This window comes from Nicotiana sylvestris, chromosome 12 (genome assembly GCF_000393655.2).
Source record: "Nicotiana sylvestris chromosome 12, ASM39365v2, whole genome shotgun sequence".
Lineage (NCBI taxonomy): Eukaryota > Viridiplantae > Streptophyta > Magnoliopsida > Solanales > Solanaceae > Nicotiana > Nicotiana sylvestris.
In genome coordinates, this window is record NC_091068.1 from 4,356,150 (window position 1) to 4,373,442 (window position 17,293).

General features: G+C 34.2%; 2 protein-coding genes across 2 annotated transcripts; one reads left to right on the forward strand and one right to left on the reverse strand.

Moving 5' to 3' along the window:
• Positions 1 to 735: 735 nt before the first annotated feature.
• LOC104238781 (flowering time control protein FCA) lies at positions 736 to 11,630 on the reverse strand. The gene is made up of 14 exons (XM_070165051.1): positions 11,337 to 11,630; positions 10,458 to 10,528; positions 8,829 to 8,907; positions 8,416 to 8,498; positions 8,267 to 8,318; positions 7,438 to 7,514; positions 6,761 to 6,827; positions 5,658 to 5,740; positions 5,474 to 5,538; positions 2,587 to 2,662; positions 2,075 to 2,275; positions 1,862 to 1,987; positions 1,157 to 1,323; positions 736 to 927 (listed from the first exon to the last, which is right to left on the reverse strand). The coding sequence occupies exons 1-13, from the start codon at positions 11,599 to 11,601 to the stop codon at positions 1,279 to 1,281; spliced, it is 1,290 nt and encodes a 429-aa protein (XP_070021152.1). The 5' UTR covers positions 11,602 to 11,630; the 3' UTR covers positions 736 to 927; positions 1,157 to 1,278.
• Positions 11,631 to 12,639: 1,009 nt separating this feature from the next.
• On the forward strand, positions 12,640 to 13,302 carry LOC104238787 (3'-5' exonuclease-like). Its single transcript, XM_009793263.1, has one exon. It carries the CDS (start codon positions 12,640 to 12,642, stop codon positions 13,300 to 13,302), a length of 663 nt encoding a protein of 220 aa, XP_009791565.1.
• Positions 13,303 to 17,293: the final 3,991 nt, after the last annotated feature.

Below are 17,293 nucleotides of genomic sequence, written 5' to 3' on the forward strand. Positions count from 1 at the left end.
TTACATTACTGAAATTTGGGATTGAGAGATAGAGAGAGACGTAAAGAGAATTCTCAATTCTTTGCAACAACATCAAATAATATTTTTTGAAAACCCAAATTTGAATTCAAAGCTTCAAAGCTTTTTAATGGTTGTCAATGGTGGAATTGCTGCTCTCTTGTGCAAGATACGTGGGAGAGGGGCGTGGGATGTGGAGAGAGAAACGTGGGGAGTGGAAGATATGTTAAAGTAATTTTAGGACAATAATTATTACTATTAATTCCTTTAAAATGTACATAAATGGTAATTGGATATATAAAATGTAATTATAGTAAAACTTGAGTATGAGGGTTATATAGTTTCATATAGTGTATAGGAATGTAAAAATTCCATAAAAAAATGAGTGTTAGCAAAGATAAAGTAGCTTTAAGTATTTATCGTTGTCTAATTTTTCTTTTATTAATGGTCATAGTTATGGTGACTAACGAATGGGTTCATGTGACGAACTTTTAATTAAAGACGAAGTCAAGTCTACTTTTTAAAACTAGACATTCTCTACTCAGCCGAACATTTGTACTAGGGCGCGTTTGGTCTTAGACAAAAGGCTGAGAAAGGTGTCCGAACATCTGTACTATTAACAACAACAAGCCCAGTAATTTCCAGCAAGTTTGGTCTGGGGAGGATAAGATGTACGCAGCATTACCCCTACCCCAAGGGCGAAGACACACTTGGGTTAGGGTGATCAATTGACAGCCCTTTGTCGGAAAGCTACACTGTTTAGATAGGTAAAATATTACTATATTTTAGAGGTACATAACATGTATTGAACACCCTTTATCGAATTTTTTTTTACTTATTTCAAGTTTGAACACCTTTGAGAAAATTTCTGGCTTCGCCACTGCCCTATCCTGGAAGGCGGAGAGGTTGTTTCCAATAGACCCTGGAGAACTGATGAAAAAGGAAAGTTAATTGCAACAACATCTGTACTAGTAATAATTCAATATTCCACTAACACAGAGAATAAGCAAAGAAACCTAAAGCTTAGACCAAATATACAACTATACAGTCATATTTGCTACTAATTGGGAAGAGGCACATAACAGAATTACTGAAGCTCGCAGTAAATCTCAAGCAAATTGAAATGTGGTACAAATTTGCATACTCAGAATAAGCAGACCTGAATTCCAAGAAATCCAGTCTTCAGAAATGTTGCCTCTCACGGCCAGTCTCACTTGTATTTGAAAATCCAATACCATTCGCTTCAGTTCTAGCCACTTCAAAAATGAAAACCAATGCAGTTTAGACACAAGCCAGAGGAACCGTTGAGCTTCCTGTTTCGAGTTCCTGAAAATTCAGAAAACATGTATAATGTCAGCAGAATGAATTTTGAGTTCCTGAAAAATCAGAAAACACGTATAGTGTCATCAGAATGAAAAACTCCTTTGTTGTAAAGGTACTTATTAAGATGTATGCATTGACTACCTCTAACCTTCTAGATCTCATATCAAGATAACTTTGAGTTTTTCAATGCATCATTATGCACCAAAACATATAGTTTCTGCGGCTTCATATCTGCATCATATCATGCACAAAATTTCCAGCTATATCTTTCAAACTATATTTTTATGCCGTTCAGAGCATCTTTATGGGAGTACTATACTTAAAAACCTCCCATACAATGGTGGTTATTGCCTTAATTCAATCAAATGAGTCATAAGATTTGCAAATCTAGTATAACAAGATTTCATTAGTCAATGGATCAAAGCCAACAAGTTTCATGCACAAAATCAAATCGGAAACATTCAATAAAAAAACCTAAAACTACAAGTTGAAAATCACTAACTGCTGCGTGAACGGAAGGTTTCTCTGAGGAAAGCTGTACCTCACGCATTTGAGAAACTTCTGGATTATTACGGACTGGAAGTCTTAAATTGCGCTGATCCTGTTGCTGCAGATCTAACTTTTCCAATTTCTTTTCATAAAGTGCAAATTCCTCAGGCTTCTCCCACTGTTTGCATGTTTTCAGGCATCCATGCATTATGAGGGGCATGGGATCCAGTGTTAAAAAAGAAATTGGACACTTAATGAAACTTACCCTGCTTTCACACGTCATGCAGTTATAATAATATACGAATCCATCAGGACAGATATGTTCACTCCATTCACAATCTATAGACTCCACCATCTCACCATTTAAAGATCTTGCATTGACAGAAGATGCAGCTGATGGCAAAACAATATCTGATCCGACATAAGTGCTGAAAACTGTCTGAGGATTGCTTCTGTTATTTGGAGTCTGCAAAAAGCAACAGATACTTGAAACATACTTTTTTTCTAATTATCTTTCGTAGGTAATTATGTACTGGGGATTGCATTTTCTTTAAATAAAGAAGTTACATTTTTCAAATAGGCAAGACCATTTGCATTGTGATAAAAAGATCGAGCTCCTTTGTCAAAAAGGAAGAAAGATTAAGCTCTCATAGCACAAAATTAGATGCACTCTTGAAAAAACATACAGCTCTTAATAGAAAAGTTAGGCTATTCTAATAGTAAAACTCGCATTACGACATGCTTCCATCTACTTAATGGAGAATATTGAACAATAACCTTATTTGGACTCTGGTGATTAGACTGGTTAGCTGCTATATTCCCATTAAATTGCTCATTCATATGGGATGGCGCCCTGCAAGTTATAAGTTTCAGATAAGGAAACCAGCAAGTAAAAATACAAGAGGCAAGATAAACTAAAAGCTAGTCTAATGCATTGGACCAGAGCAGGACTTGAATAAGAATGCACCGGGAAAGAACTGAAGGAATGAAGAGAATGTGGTATAGGAACAAGCATCTATAGCAACTTGTTACAGAAGATACTAGATGCCGGGCATGATGACTCTGGGAGGTAGATGCATTGTTTTAAAAGGAGGAAGTGTGAGACTAGGCACTTTATCTCAGATGGAGTGAGATGAGTCCTGAGGCACAGGCCATGAATATTTAATTTTTTACATTTTTATATAAAAATAAAATAAACATAAACATATGGAAAAACTATTCCTATATAAATTACACAAACAATTGTATGAAATTCATAAAATTCCAATAAGGAAATAGGAAATGAAATTCTTTTTTTCTATAGAGTCGATGTCCGGACCAGCTTGCACGCACCTCCACTAATCTCACTGGGTACCTATACCTCCCACCAGCACAGGTACCGAGTAACTCTGTCCACCAATGCTTAAACACTAATGTATGAAATCCATCAAAAATCCAATAAAGAAATAGGAAATTAATAAGTATATAAGCAATTAAGCACACAACAATAACAAAAATATAATAGTAACAGAGATATAAATTAACAGTGTTCTAAGTGGCATCTAACTAACAACTCAAACAAGAAAGCCAAAAAAAACGGAAAAGGGTTAAAAATACACCTAAACTATTGGAAAACGTTAAAAAATACCCTTCATCCACCTATTGGATTAAAAATACTCCACCATTCACCTTTTTGGTTCACTTATGCCCTTTGACCGTTAGGTCAATGCTGAATTAAAAATATTTATTATTTAAATTCCACGTGGCAACTTCTTATTGGCCAAAATTAAAACATTTAACCCATTAGAAAGACCCGCCCATATCTACCAGCTTTTCATATTAACCCGCTTCAAACACTAACCCGACCCGAACAAAAAGTTCAACTATAAAAAAGAGGCCCTACTTCTATCAAACTCCATGGAACAAAAGCTCCGTGGAAGTTGCAGAGGACATATAGACGCAAATTTACTACGTGGTTTTCTTTTTCTTGTTATGGCATCCAATTCAATTTACATGATAGACACAAATTGCATTATATTCAAGATGAGTAATTTAGTCATTTTCACATAACGGAAAGATCTCAAAGAGATTGTTTGGAAGATATCATAAACCGTTGGATTACCCCTAGTTTCTGTCCCACATTATTGTCGAGAAAATCATTGGCTCATTCATGCTAGGCTTTTCTTGTTTGTTTAATTTGTTCAAAACCTTTATTCGATGATAATGCTATACATGAGATTAATCAAGAAATGAACATATGTAAATCTGTGGGTTAAATGGAAGTGGGGCGTCTTTTTTTATTTGAACTTTTTATTCGGGTCAGGTTAGTATTTGGGGCGGGTTAGAAAAATGGGTAGATACGGTGGGTCTTTCTAATAGGTTAGATGTTTTAATTTCGATCAATAAGAAGCTTCCACGAAAAATTTAAATAGTTATTTTTTAAAATCAGCATTGACTTAACGGTTAAAGGGCATAAGTGAACCAAAAATGTGGATGGAGGGGTATTGTTAACCCATTAGGTGGATGGAGGGTATTTTTAGACCTTTTTCAATAGTTCGGCTGCATTTTTGACCCATCTCCGGAAAAAAAAACACCTTTGCAAGAAAAAAAGTCAAAAATTCAAAGTGGTTTTGTATGTATATGCATACACACACATATAGGGTCTTGCTAACATACTACATGAAGGTAGTATGTTAGCACCCTACCCATTTTTATGTTCTCAAAAATAACCTTAGAGATACATTATCCACATATTAGTAAAATGGGTATTTACATCTTTCCCTTTGAACAAATAACCACGACTCATTTTTTGGCCTCCAACGAAAAAGGTCAATGAACAACTAATATCTCAGAAATCATGAAGCTTACTGTTTGTTTGCTGATAACATGTCATAAAAACAAGAAATAAATAAAATAAACAAAAGCAAACCTTGCAAGAAAACCATGTTCTTTAGTGCTTTGATTTTTGTCCCAACTTCAGAAGAAGGAGCAGAAAAAGAAAGCCAGAAAGTTAAATAAAGGGAAGAGTGGAGATTTGGGTTCGATAATACAGGAACACAACCCAAATAGAAAGCATGACGGTTAGACAATCTTGTAAGAGAAGAAAGATTTAGTAAAGCAAAAAGATAAAAGAACCTGCCAATCTCTAGCCTCAACAATTTCTTCCCTATTGTGCTGCTGCCGCCGAAGTATTTTTTGCCTATTTGGGGCCCAACGAAGAGAGAATTGGACAAAGATAATAGGGAATTGCCAATTTTTGCCCCCAATTTACTAAAAGCTACGGACGTGTGTGGTCTTGAGACGCCTTTTTTTCCCTGGACTTACGCCTCATCTTTGGGGTGTGCACCCACTGATATCTTCACCCCCCAGAATCGCCCCAGTGCGTTTTCACACACCCTGCCTTAGGCGTGTCCCGGGACTAGCCCAAAGAATGCTTTCTGAAACACTGCTTAGAAGTCCTTAACTTTCTCGATCAAGAGAATCTGAGATATCACACTCGGGAGAGAAGAATATCAGCTCCATTCTAGTTTCTTCAATTTGTGTTCAACTTTTTCATCCAAAATAACTATTTGTTTATTCGGAAAGAGTATTTGACTCATCCAACAGAAGTGGTACTCCAAAACTAGCAATGGTTGATCCATACAAAGATAAAGGGAAGAGTAAAATTTCATGGATGGATACACACCTCGACTCGCCCACCTTGGGCTTCTTAGGATCCGCAAATCGAACAATCAACGGCTGATGACAGACCTGAACCACAAGGGAATGGGAGAAAGGATATTTGGTTTCAGACCTGAACCACAAGAGAATGGGAGAAAGGAGATTGGTTTCATATTAGACCACAAATATATATTAATACAGGGGCTTACTTTCGTCGTTACATAGGTACCATGTAGTGCATTCATTGCCGCAACCGCCATGTCTTTACAAGCAAAACTGACAAAAGCACTTCCTTCAAGGCAGGAATAATATCAACGCCAAGCAAAAAATGTTAAAAAACAGAGTATGTATAGACAAACCAGATGTAGGTCAGCACATATCAATTTTACGTACGGGTAGCAGAACAATAAGCATGAGCACCAAATATGGCAAATGCAATTACACTATTCAAAACATGTCAAGAAGCAGTGCACTTGATTGGTAAAATTGGGTGGCAAACTTAGCGCATGAAAATATGACCCACGCAAGTCTGGGCAGGATGGGCTGGGCATATTTTCATTGCGGGCCAATTTGGGCACAACCCAAGTCGGCTCATAAGTTTGGCTGATTTGGGCTAAAGCCTAAATATGTAGCCTAAATAGACCTATAAGAGAACTTGTCAAAATATTTTAGAAACTTTTGTTTGATATAGCCATAATAATAAATTTGAAACTAATGCCGAGGGTCTATCGGAAACAGCCTCTCTTCCCTATCGGGGTAGGGGTAAAGTCTGCGTACACATTACCCTCCCCAGACCCCACTTTGTGGGATTTTACTGGGTAGTTGTTGTTGTTGAAACTAACATAAAATATAGCCATAATAATAACAATAACAATAATAAATTTTTATTTGGTAACACAACAAATTATAAGAAAATAAACAAAGTAACTAAAACTTTTTTAGAGTTGGGTGGGTTGGGCTATAACCTATTGTTTAGCCACATCTTGACCTAACTCATCTCAGCCCAAGTAACATTTAAGCGGGCTAATGACCCATCCATTATTTTGATTTAACCCATTTTGACCTGCCTAAATTCAACCAACTCGTCCACTTAACACCCTAGATAAAATTGAGAATATGCAACCAGCTGAATTGTGGGCAGCAACTAGAGAAGAAGCTATAGCAACAGGGATATATGTCTTAAACTAGGTTCAGTGAGAAAGCATCTTTGCAAACTGTTACCAAATGCAAACGCTCCTGCATGCTAAATGTAAAAAAAATAATGAGAGAGAACAGAGAGAGAACGAGAAAGAAGAGAGTTGCTGTTACATACCACGGCGTTGTTTTTGTTCATCAAGCAAGAAAAAGACTTCTTCAACAACTCCATATGGAGAAAATACCTGCCACCAAAGGCGTGCATCCAAACTCAGAACTTTTCCATTGGCTCAAAAGAGAAACAAATTGTCCCTCGGTCTCTTATCTGTTACTTAATTTGACCGTGTATATAGATTGAGAATTTATTTGGATTTCATATAATATAGAGATAAAGAAATAATCATTAACTAATGGTACATGATATCATGATATGAATTCGTCTTTCAAACATGGGAACTGAATAAAGCTTGTTATTTGACATAGTTCATGAAGCGTTACTACATCCTAGATCGAAAAATGTGTCCGGTAAAGTGGAATGGAGCAAGGATTAATCTTTATCACTTATATCCATTAAATGAAAATTATAATTGATAAACCTATAACCATGACATCACTGCAGAATTATTTGCTACATATTTCTTTTTATCCAATAGCACTAAGAACAAAAAACCTAGAATTTGTGCCCAGTACGTAAAATATATAGCATGAAAGTAGTAGAATGTCAACATGCAGATTCTTTGCATATGTATACAGAATGCACAAATTAGAGAAAGAGTAACAGTGAAAAAGGAAGGAGCAAAAAGGGAAGATAGAATCTGCATGTCTTGGCTTAAAACACATATATGTGGAGCATACATGCTCAACTTCTCTTTTGGAAACTTGTTTCCTCAGACCACCAACATAAAGTTTGTGATTTTGTTCACCCAAGCTTCCTACAATGAGAGAGAAAAGAGGTAAAAGCGGATAGAAATAACAACATAAGGCAAATAAACACCTAGAATTCTAGAGAGGCAAAGTGATAACTGAAAATTCAGACTGTATACACTTGATAAAATACTCCATGTCAATTCATCAAAAATACTATTTTGATATACTCATTCCCTGGATTCTGTTCAGAATTCAAACCCTTACAAAATGCAGTCTCCCCATCAGTACCAACAGATCTATGAACAGATGGAGCGACTTGCAAATAATCATTCGTTTCATCTATCAAACGTAACAAATTATCGAAACACTTACCTCTTTGTCATGTAATACTTAAATGTTTCTCTGTGACCAGAAAGATGTAGTTCTTGAATTCCATTTTCATTACCTTAGATTTCAAAAGTTTAGGTAGCTGGTCAAAATACCCTAGGCCCCTTAGCCTTGTGAGTATTATTCTTAAAATTGTTTACTATAGCCTTATCCTGACTAATGTGTTTTCCTGGAAAATGCAACTTCAATCGCACATGGATCTTTACAGAGAAGCTTGTCAACTTTTACATACTGCCTTGGTGGGCAGTGAGTGGTGGACAACATAGATAGTAGAAGGGAGCGAATTTGCTTTATTTAAGCTTATGATAACTCAAGTTGGCTATTTAAGGCTAAGGACTTCGCAAGGGTGGGAGCTTTATTCATGATCCTTATGTTCGGTATTAGACCTATGTTATCTAAAATTTGAACAGTAAGACAACAAAACAATTACCAAGACGTTCTCGTTCCCCATCAGCATACCTAATTATTAAGGGAACCTCACCCTGCAAGCAAGAAATATATACAAACCGAGTAAGAGGGGATCAATAATTTCTTGAGAGGGTAAATGATTTTAACTTCACAACTGAGAAGGAAACTCACCCCAGGGAAAGTATATCGACCATGGAATGCTCCAATCGCCCTATCAGCTTCATCTAGCGTGCTATACTTCACAAAACAGCATTCTGCAGTGTAAATACATTATTCATTTTTATTCTGTTTAGGGAAAAATATTCACTTTTATCTGACGTCTATACTTGTCAAAAAGTAATATGATGACACATGTGCCGAGAATATAGTGAATGTCAACAGCAGAAAATAGCAAGGGGGAGGAATAAGATTAAATCCTAGTATTTTAAATGATCCAGAGTAATTTAAATTCTTTGAATTGCTTTACGAATACATAACCCAGTGCAGATGGCATGACATTTGATAAAGCAACACCATCACTGTAAACTATAACAAGTACACTACCAGATGACCTGGCAACGGCAACTATTACCACATTCCTCTACCTTTCCTCAAACCAGTGGATTTATCCTTGAGCCGAACAACCTCAATAATATTCCCATGTTCAGCAAAAACAGAACGAACCTGAATTGAAAGATGCATGTGTTAATATGTAAGAATACTTTCGAAATGCCCAGATGATGAACATAGTTAAACATGGAATCTGCAAGGACTTGAGTGATGAAATTTCAAATAGTTAAACATCCCAGAAAATTGGGAAGTTACTGGATCATTAGACAGGGAAAAGACCCTCATTGAAGTTGGACGAAAGCAAGTGGTTAACCCATTCTTCCAACAGGGATGAGACTATCTGTTGGTTTTCTGCACGTAGTTTGGGACTGAGGTGTAGTTGATTGATCTTAATTGAACACCATGGATACCATATGGTCCATAACATATCCATTTAATTCAAGACAAATGAAGTATCTATGTAAAATATAGGACACCTAGAAATTCCAAAGATAGAGGAGTATACTCTACTTCACACAAGTTGCTTTGTGATATTGCAACTTATTCACAACTTAATAAATTTTGAGGCAAAAAAGAAAATAGCTAATTGATATCCAGAACAAATATTAAAAAAGGGACCTTTGACAAAGGGAAGACAGCATGAACTTAATTCAAAGTAGTAGCCTAGTCTTAGTAGATGCAATGACCACAGTATATTGCTAAAATTACTGGAATATACATCACCTATGTACTCTGCCGGTTGGTTGTTAGATCGAAAACCATGAGTCGCTTTTCATATGTAACTACTCACCAATAATATTTTCACCAGACATAGATGCAAATGGAGGCAAAGTATTAATATAGGTGATACCAACTAGATTGATTAAGTGGTATAATTTTTCTTCAGTAACAAAACTTTCATTAAAAAACACCAAGTTACTGTTAAAAAAGTATGGGCAAGGTGTGTATATGCCTCAGGTAGAGCCGTAGAGTCATCCATTGTCTCAATAAATACAACATTAGTAAACTTACATTAAGTATGATATTCTCCTGGCATTTTTTGCATTTGGTCAGAGATTTGCATGTCATTGTAGGTTACCTCTGAGATTTCTAGAATCTCTAGATTTATAAGACATTTAAGAAGGTCTCAAAAAATCAATTATTAGAACTGGAACGAGTGCCTAGCTAATTGAAGCAGAATGGATGTAGAGGCTTTATTTTTGGATGAAGATGGATATAGATATAGAAGCTTTATATGGCTAACCTCAACTACTTTGGGTTGAGGCTAATAGTAGTAGTTCTTGTTGGTTATTATAACTAAGCTCTTAAAAGCCTCAAGTCCCACTCTTAAGCATAACTCATAGTGTGCAGAAGTCCACTTTGTCGGTACAACTAAGCGCCAACAGAACACTAGGTTTTTATGGCTCAGTGGTCAATAAAGAGGGAGAAAAACCATGAGATCTCTGGTTCAAATCTCAGAGGAGGCAAAACACTAGGAGATTTGTTCCCATCTGCCTAAGCTTTGGTGGGCAAAATTTAGCGGTATCTGTGCTAGTGGGAGGTAATTCGGTGGAACACTCTAAGTGTGCGCAAGCTGACCCGAACACCACCGTCATAAAAAACAATACACAACATACAAGGAAAAAAGATATCATTATTCAAAATTCTTAACGACAGAGACTTACGTCTTCTTCTTCGGCTGGTCTTGGTACTCCTACAACATAGAGTTTCACAGATCCAAAGCGAACCTGAGAGTCTAAAAGGTTTTCCAAAATTCAGAAAGTCATGCTTATGAAATACTGCTACAGCTTACAAACACTCAGTAAAATACAACATGCTCAACATTTGGCTCTTTCGCTTCCAGGGATTCAACTAACTGAACTTACCAACATTTTGGAATGTATCTTTCCACCAATTTTACAAGGAGAATTTTGACATACAATACTCTTTTCTATAGTTTCAAAAATATCCAAATTCTAATTGAGTTTAAGTTCTATGCACTGACAGTATAAAGATTTTCTATGCAATCAGGTCACTTATTGCAGGTAACTCCATTTAATAAGCATTAGTTGATAACCTATACTAAATCAGCATAACCTACTATAACAGGTTAAATTGCATGGATGGTATAAAAAAATCTTTACACCTCAATGTATATAACTTTTACCAACATTTTAAAATGCATCTTTCTACCAGTTAACTTAGAATACACTTTTCTACAGATTCCAAAAAAAAATTAATTGAGTTTAAAGTTCAATGAACTGACAGTGTAAAGATTTTGTACACAACCATGTCGCTTAAAAGGTAATTGCAGGCAACTCCATTTAATAAGCATTAATCGGTAAATTATAGTAAATGGTACGTAACCTAATATATCAGGTTAAATCTCACTATCAGTATATATAAACTCAAACTCATTTTAATTTTTTTAAAAAATGAAATAATCAAGTCTCTAAAAAGTTAGTCAAATTTATTCTTGATAAACAAAAGTGCCAGACAAATTAGAACCAGGTGATTTCTTTTTCGGAATTGTTAATTAGGAGCGGGAGAATAATGCTTTGTACCAGATGTTGATTGATCGTAAGGTCTCTTACGAGCTGAAAGAAGCGGAGAACCACCGAAATTTTGCTCGGAATTAGGGTTTTGGTGGTGGTGGTGATGGTGATGTTGGCGGCGATTGTAGTGGTTGCCATCGCCGGGAAAGTTTCTTCTATGATTGTCGTCGTTAAGAGAGACAGTCTCGTCGGAAGGCCAATTCGGCGACGCAGAATGAGGGTTCCGGTGATATTCCGGCTGGTTCCCACGGCGTTCTCCGTTACTCTGGTCCATTGTGCATCACGCGGTAAATTGATATTTGCAGTATTAATATGGCTTTAGTATTTATATTTACTCCATTGTTAAAATATTCTCTTTTGTTGACACTCCTTTCTTTTTGGAACATTAAAATGTTAATTTTAAGTCTTAAAAATATTTAAGTAACTTTTTAAAAATTCAAAGTACTAAAATATTTAGCTTTTAAACTTAATTGTGATGTTTTTCCTATCAAATTAGTTTTCCTATTAAATATAATAAATATAACAACAACAAAAACAATAATACGCCCAGTAATTTTTCACAAGTGGGGTCTGGGAGGTAAGACGTACACTTAGGCCCAATATGATCAAATATCATTGTATAAAAGAAAATGGACGAAGCACATACGACTTTAAAATGTATGTATATAAGGACATGTAGCACAGTCTCTCTGTCCTTCCAGGGGTAGGGTTAAGATTACGTATATCTTACCCTCTTCCGACTCACTTATGAGAAACTACTGGATTTGTCGTTGTTGTTATATAAGGACAAATAGTCTGTAAGATGTCAATTTTTTTCCGCTAAGTTTAAAGGTTTCAACACCGTTAATATGGGACATAATATATGGAAAGTTTCAAGTATTTGAAGTGATTTTCTTTATTCGAATTGTCTAATTTTTGGGAGATGCTATTATATGCAATTTAGTCGGAGAGATAGGAAATTTATTTTACTTGTTTATTTGACCTGAGAGAACCGATCCGTAAAAGGAAAGTTGGTTTTCCGAAACTAAAACCAAAACCAACTAGGATATCCTCAAATAAGAAAGTCCAATCCCAATCCCACTCTATTTAGGTCATTTTAAGCTCTTATATATAGAGTTTGAAATTATCTGTATTCTTCAGGTCATTTTAAGCTCTTATATATAGAGCTTGAAATTCCCTGTATTTAACAATATTACATTATCATTCGTTCTTTTATCATTCATTTTGTCTACATCACACTTCTTGGGTGCGATACTTTCCTGAACCCTACTTAAACGCGAAATACCTTGTGTACTGTGCTACGAGTCGCCAGATGGCTGATTACATTGTGCCTTTCTACGAGTCCCAAATCGAAGTTACTGCCACCAAAAAAGCAACAATTGTTGATCATTGGATTCTACAAACTGTGCACACACGTCGTCGTAGACTCCACAAGCTCCTTATCAGTCTGAATATCAAATGGCTCCCGTGTTCTAAACCCGAGGACGAGCACTCAGTTGCTCTTCTTCAGCTCTCCATCGGCGATCGTTGCCTAATATTTCAACTCCTTCATAGAGATTTCATTCCCCAGAGCCTCGTAGACTTTCTCATTGATCCTAATAACACGTTTGTTGGTATTGGAGTTGAGGGAGATGTTGAGAAGTTGTTATGCGATCACGGGCTGTACGTGGCGAATACTGTTGATTTGAACAAACTGGCATTGTTGACTTATGGAGAAGAAATCTATGGAAAAATGGATTTGAAGCGAATGGCGAAAGCAGTACTTGGGAAAGTTATGGAGAAGCAATTGAATAATACTTTGAGTAAGTGGGATGATGAGAATTTGAGCTATGAACAAGTTGAATATTGTGCTATTGATGCTTTTACGTCGTTTGAGATAGGAAAAAATTTGTTTAATATAATGTCGGACAGAGATAGCCGTCGTGTTAAGTTTCAGTCATGGCTGCTGCTAAAAGAGACATTGAGGAGGTTCTAAAATCTTGCTTTTGTTTTGAATATGAAATAATATCAGAAACTGACAAAGGGGGTCAAGGACTAATAAGAAAAGTTTATTAGAAAAGATAATAGTAGAAGTTTGGAACTTTTTTTTTTTTTTTGGTTTCCCATCCAGTGTCTGGTACCCGCATTAGAGTCCGACTATATCCGGAATCGCACCGCGTAGGGCCCTAGTCGGGGGAAAGCGTCCTTACCAAGGATTTTTCTATACCCAGGGCTCGAACCCAAGACCTTTGGTTAAGGGAGGAGCAGTCTCATCCACTGCACCACATCCTTTGGTGGTAACTTTTTTTCTTTTTGTAATAGCAGTTTCTATATGTAACTTTCTCTAGTTTCTTGAAAATTTATACTATATTCATATTATTTTTGTTGCCTAAAAAAATTGGGTAGTCTAGTGCATTAGGTATTTCACGTTCACATAAGGTCCGGAAAAGGGCTGCACTCAAGAAGTATGATGTAGACAATCTACCCTAATATAAACATTAGTGGCTACTTTCACGGCTAGAACTTTTTTTTCTTTTTGTAATAGCAGTTTCTATATGTAACTTTTTCCAGTTTCTTTGAGAATTTATACTACATTCATATTACTTTTGTTGCCTAAAACAAAATTGGAAATAGTAATAGCCTTTTGTTAGAGCACAGTCAAACTAGTTTAGTTTTGGTTTTATGCCTTAGTGAAACTGAAAAACCAAAATAAGACCACCACAACAAAAACAAATCTTAGTGTAATCCCACGTATGAAATCTGGGGAGGATAGTATGTACATTGACCTTACTCCTTCCTTGTGGAGATAAAGAAATTGTTTCTCATAGATCTTCGGCTCAAGGAACGGTGAAAATAAAGTAATAAACAGTAGCAACAACCAAAATATACAAGAGCACGCCTACAAAAATTAGACAACTCTTATTGAACTCCTTTTTTTGGTTTCGCACCCAGTGTCTCGTATCCAGTTTGGGATCTAACTATTTCGGATTTGCATTGGGAATCTAAAGCTCGAAACCAAGACATATGGTTAAAGATATATATATATATATATATATATATATATATATATATATAACATGCTACTTGTGCATCTATGACCAAATGTATAAGTTAGGACTACTGCAATAGGAAATTCTGGGGAAAAAAGTACCTTATGAAATAGGAGTTGTACAAATAAGTAGTCATAAAGCATGAAGCATGGTTCATCTCAATTTCCAAATTTTAATCAGAGCGAAATATAATCCTCCGTATATCATGATCCATTTTCTAAACTAAACATAAAAATCTGATCCAATACCAATGTATTATCTCAAAACCAAATGTCGCAATGTCATCAATAAAATTATTATGTTTAATGTAGAAAATGGAGTTTCACGATCCACTTTATTTTGTGCTATTTACTAATTCTAAGTAGTAATTTGGTTGAGAAATGTATTTGGTGTTCTCATCTTATTGGTAATGGACTAGTGTTACTAATGTGAGCAATTAGTAATAATATTTACTTAATTTTACTTATAAAAAAAATTTAAATTTTAAAAAAAACATTATAGCGTCGACATTAGTCGCCAGTAAAAGTAAAATTGTCGCAACTGAAAGTACTACTACATCGCTTTGCTATCGTGCGACCAAAATAAATAAGGTTTTTAGTGGCGACTTAAGGCGCCACCAAAAATCAGTAGAATCGTCAGTAAAGGTGGAAGTGCATTTTCTGCCATTTGTGGCAAGTTTAGTTGCCACCAAATGTACATTTTTTTAGCGAATGTCCCGAGTCATCGAAAATAATATTTAGTTGCGAAAGTATGTGATTAGTTATTTTAGAGTCCATTGCTCAAATGGTCACTCAACTATTCCAAATTATATCCTAAAGTTACTTTACATTCATTTGTAACAACAAAGTCACTGAACTAAGTCTATTGCGCTCAGAAGGTCAGTCAACTAGATTTTTCAAATTTTGGATTGCCAAATACCTATTTTACCCTCTAAATTATAAACATTTATCTTCTTTTTATTTTTTAAACTTTTTAATATTATGATTTTCCCTTTTTTATTTATATTATGGACTTACCTATAGAATAAATAAATATTGCTTATAAATTAAAAAAATAAAAAGTATTTAAGCATATATAATTCTGGAATAAAAAAATAATGAGAATAGTAAAAAAATTAATTAGAATAATTTGTTAGTAATAATAAGTTTAGTATTAACAACAAAAATTTAAAAATTTAATTACACAATTCAGAATGATAGAAAATAAAGGTTGTAAAATATATATTACATGCACGTAATATAAAAATAATTATTTAAATAAAGGTATTTTTATAATATACATTATATATTCTTAGAAATTATGCTCAATTATTTTATTATGTTTCTATCAATTTTCCGACGACATAAAGTTATGTCACCGGAAAGCAGGGGGGCTATCTGTATAGGGTAAACTATGCTATCTTAAGTCGTGCATGGAATAAATATAATATAATTGAGCATAATTTTCAAGAATATATAATGAATATTATAAAAATACTTTTATTTAAATAGTTATTTTTATATTACATGCATGAAATATATATTTTACAACCTTTATTTTCTTTTATTCTGAATTGCGTAAATAAATTTTTGAATTTTTGTTGTTAATACTAAAATTATTATTGCGAACAAGTTATTCTAATTAATTATTTTACTATGATCATTATTTTGTTATTCCAGCATTATAGATGCTTAATTACTTTTATTTTTTTAATTTATAAATAATATTTATTTATTCTATAGGTAAGTTCATAATATAAATTAAAAAGGAAAAATCATAATATTAAAAAGTTTTAAAAAAAATAAAAGAAGATAAATATTTATAATTTAGAGGGTAAAATAGGTATTTGGCAATCCAAAATTTGAAAAATCTAGTTGAGTGATCTTCTGAATGCAATAGGTATAGTTCAGTGACGTTGTTGTTACAAACGAAAGAAAAGTGACTTTAAGAGATCATTTGAGATAGTTGGGTGACCATTTGTGTAATTGACTCGTTATTTTATTCAATTGAAGAAGACAGCTTTATTTTTTTTATTAAATCACTTTAAAATAATAAAATATTGTTACGTTATGTAATCAAATAGCAATTCATGTTGATGTTTTAGCTTGAATACGAGGATTAATAAAATTTTATTTAATCAATTCATCTTGAAGCGGTAGGTTATAGGCAGCTAAAACATATAACGTAATAATTTATCTGTACTGAATTTCTATACTCTCTCTATATTAATTTTAAGATTTAATGACAAAAGGTAAAATTCATAGTTGCGGTTCAAATTAAGGCATCAGTATGATAATATAAATGAAAAGACCATCTTAAAATTGATTGTTCTAAATATCGAGAAAATTCTACTGAAAGAGTAGAATTATTCTCTCATGCCATATAGACCTTCATTTTGTCATATCTTTCTAAATGACGTCAAATTCTCTTAATTCCTTTCTTCCTTAATATCAAGTTATCGAAGTGAAGTTTTGCTCTCTCTCTCTCTCTTTTTTACTTCAGTATTTTGATAAGGTAATTGTTGGCAAACAGGAGTTTAAAAATATTTTAATGATTCTTTTTTTCATGTGTAAATATCTTTAGATGAATTTTTAATTGCTTAATTATATTATGGCCATAAAAAATCCTACTAATTTTATTGAAAAATATATTTGGTATTCATCATATTAGTAATGGACTAGTGTTATTTATTTAAGCAATTATTAGTAAATTTTAATTTTAATTAAAAGTAAGTTTTTAATTAAAGTAAGATTTAGCGGCGACTTTGATCGCCACTAAACGTAAAATTATCGCAACTACGACAAATTCAGGTTTTATAAATAAAGTAAGATTTAGCGGCGACTTTTGTCGCCACTAAACGTAAAATTATCGCAACTACGGCTAAACTAAGGTTTTATAGTGGCGACTCGCGTTATCGCCACTAAAGGTTAAAGTGCATTTTCTAATTTTTTTTTTTCT

What these genes read in the sequence shown, in the direction of transcription:
- LOC104238781 (XM_070165051.1), bottom strand. Translation starts at nt 11,601, where the DNA reads ATGGACCAGAGTAACGGAGAACGCCGTGGGAACCAGCCGGAATATCAC. An exon ending in TTACGATCAATCAACATCTG is followed by an intron (nt 10,529 to 11,336) that starts GTACAAAGCATT and finishes AAAACCTTTTAG; the next exon opens with ACTCTCAGGTTCGCTTTGGA. An exon ending in GTCGATATACTTTCCCTGGG is followed by an intron (nt 8,319 to 8,415) that starts GTGAGTTTCCTT and finishes TCTTGCTTGCAG; the next exon opens with GGTGAGGTTCCCTTAATAAT.
- LOC104238787 (XM_009793263.1), top strand. Translation starts at nt 12,640, where the DNA reads ATGGCTGATTACATTGTGCCTTTCTACGAGTCCCAAATCGAAGTTACT.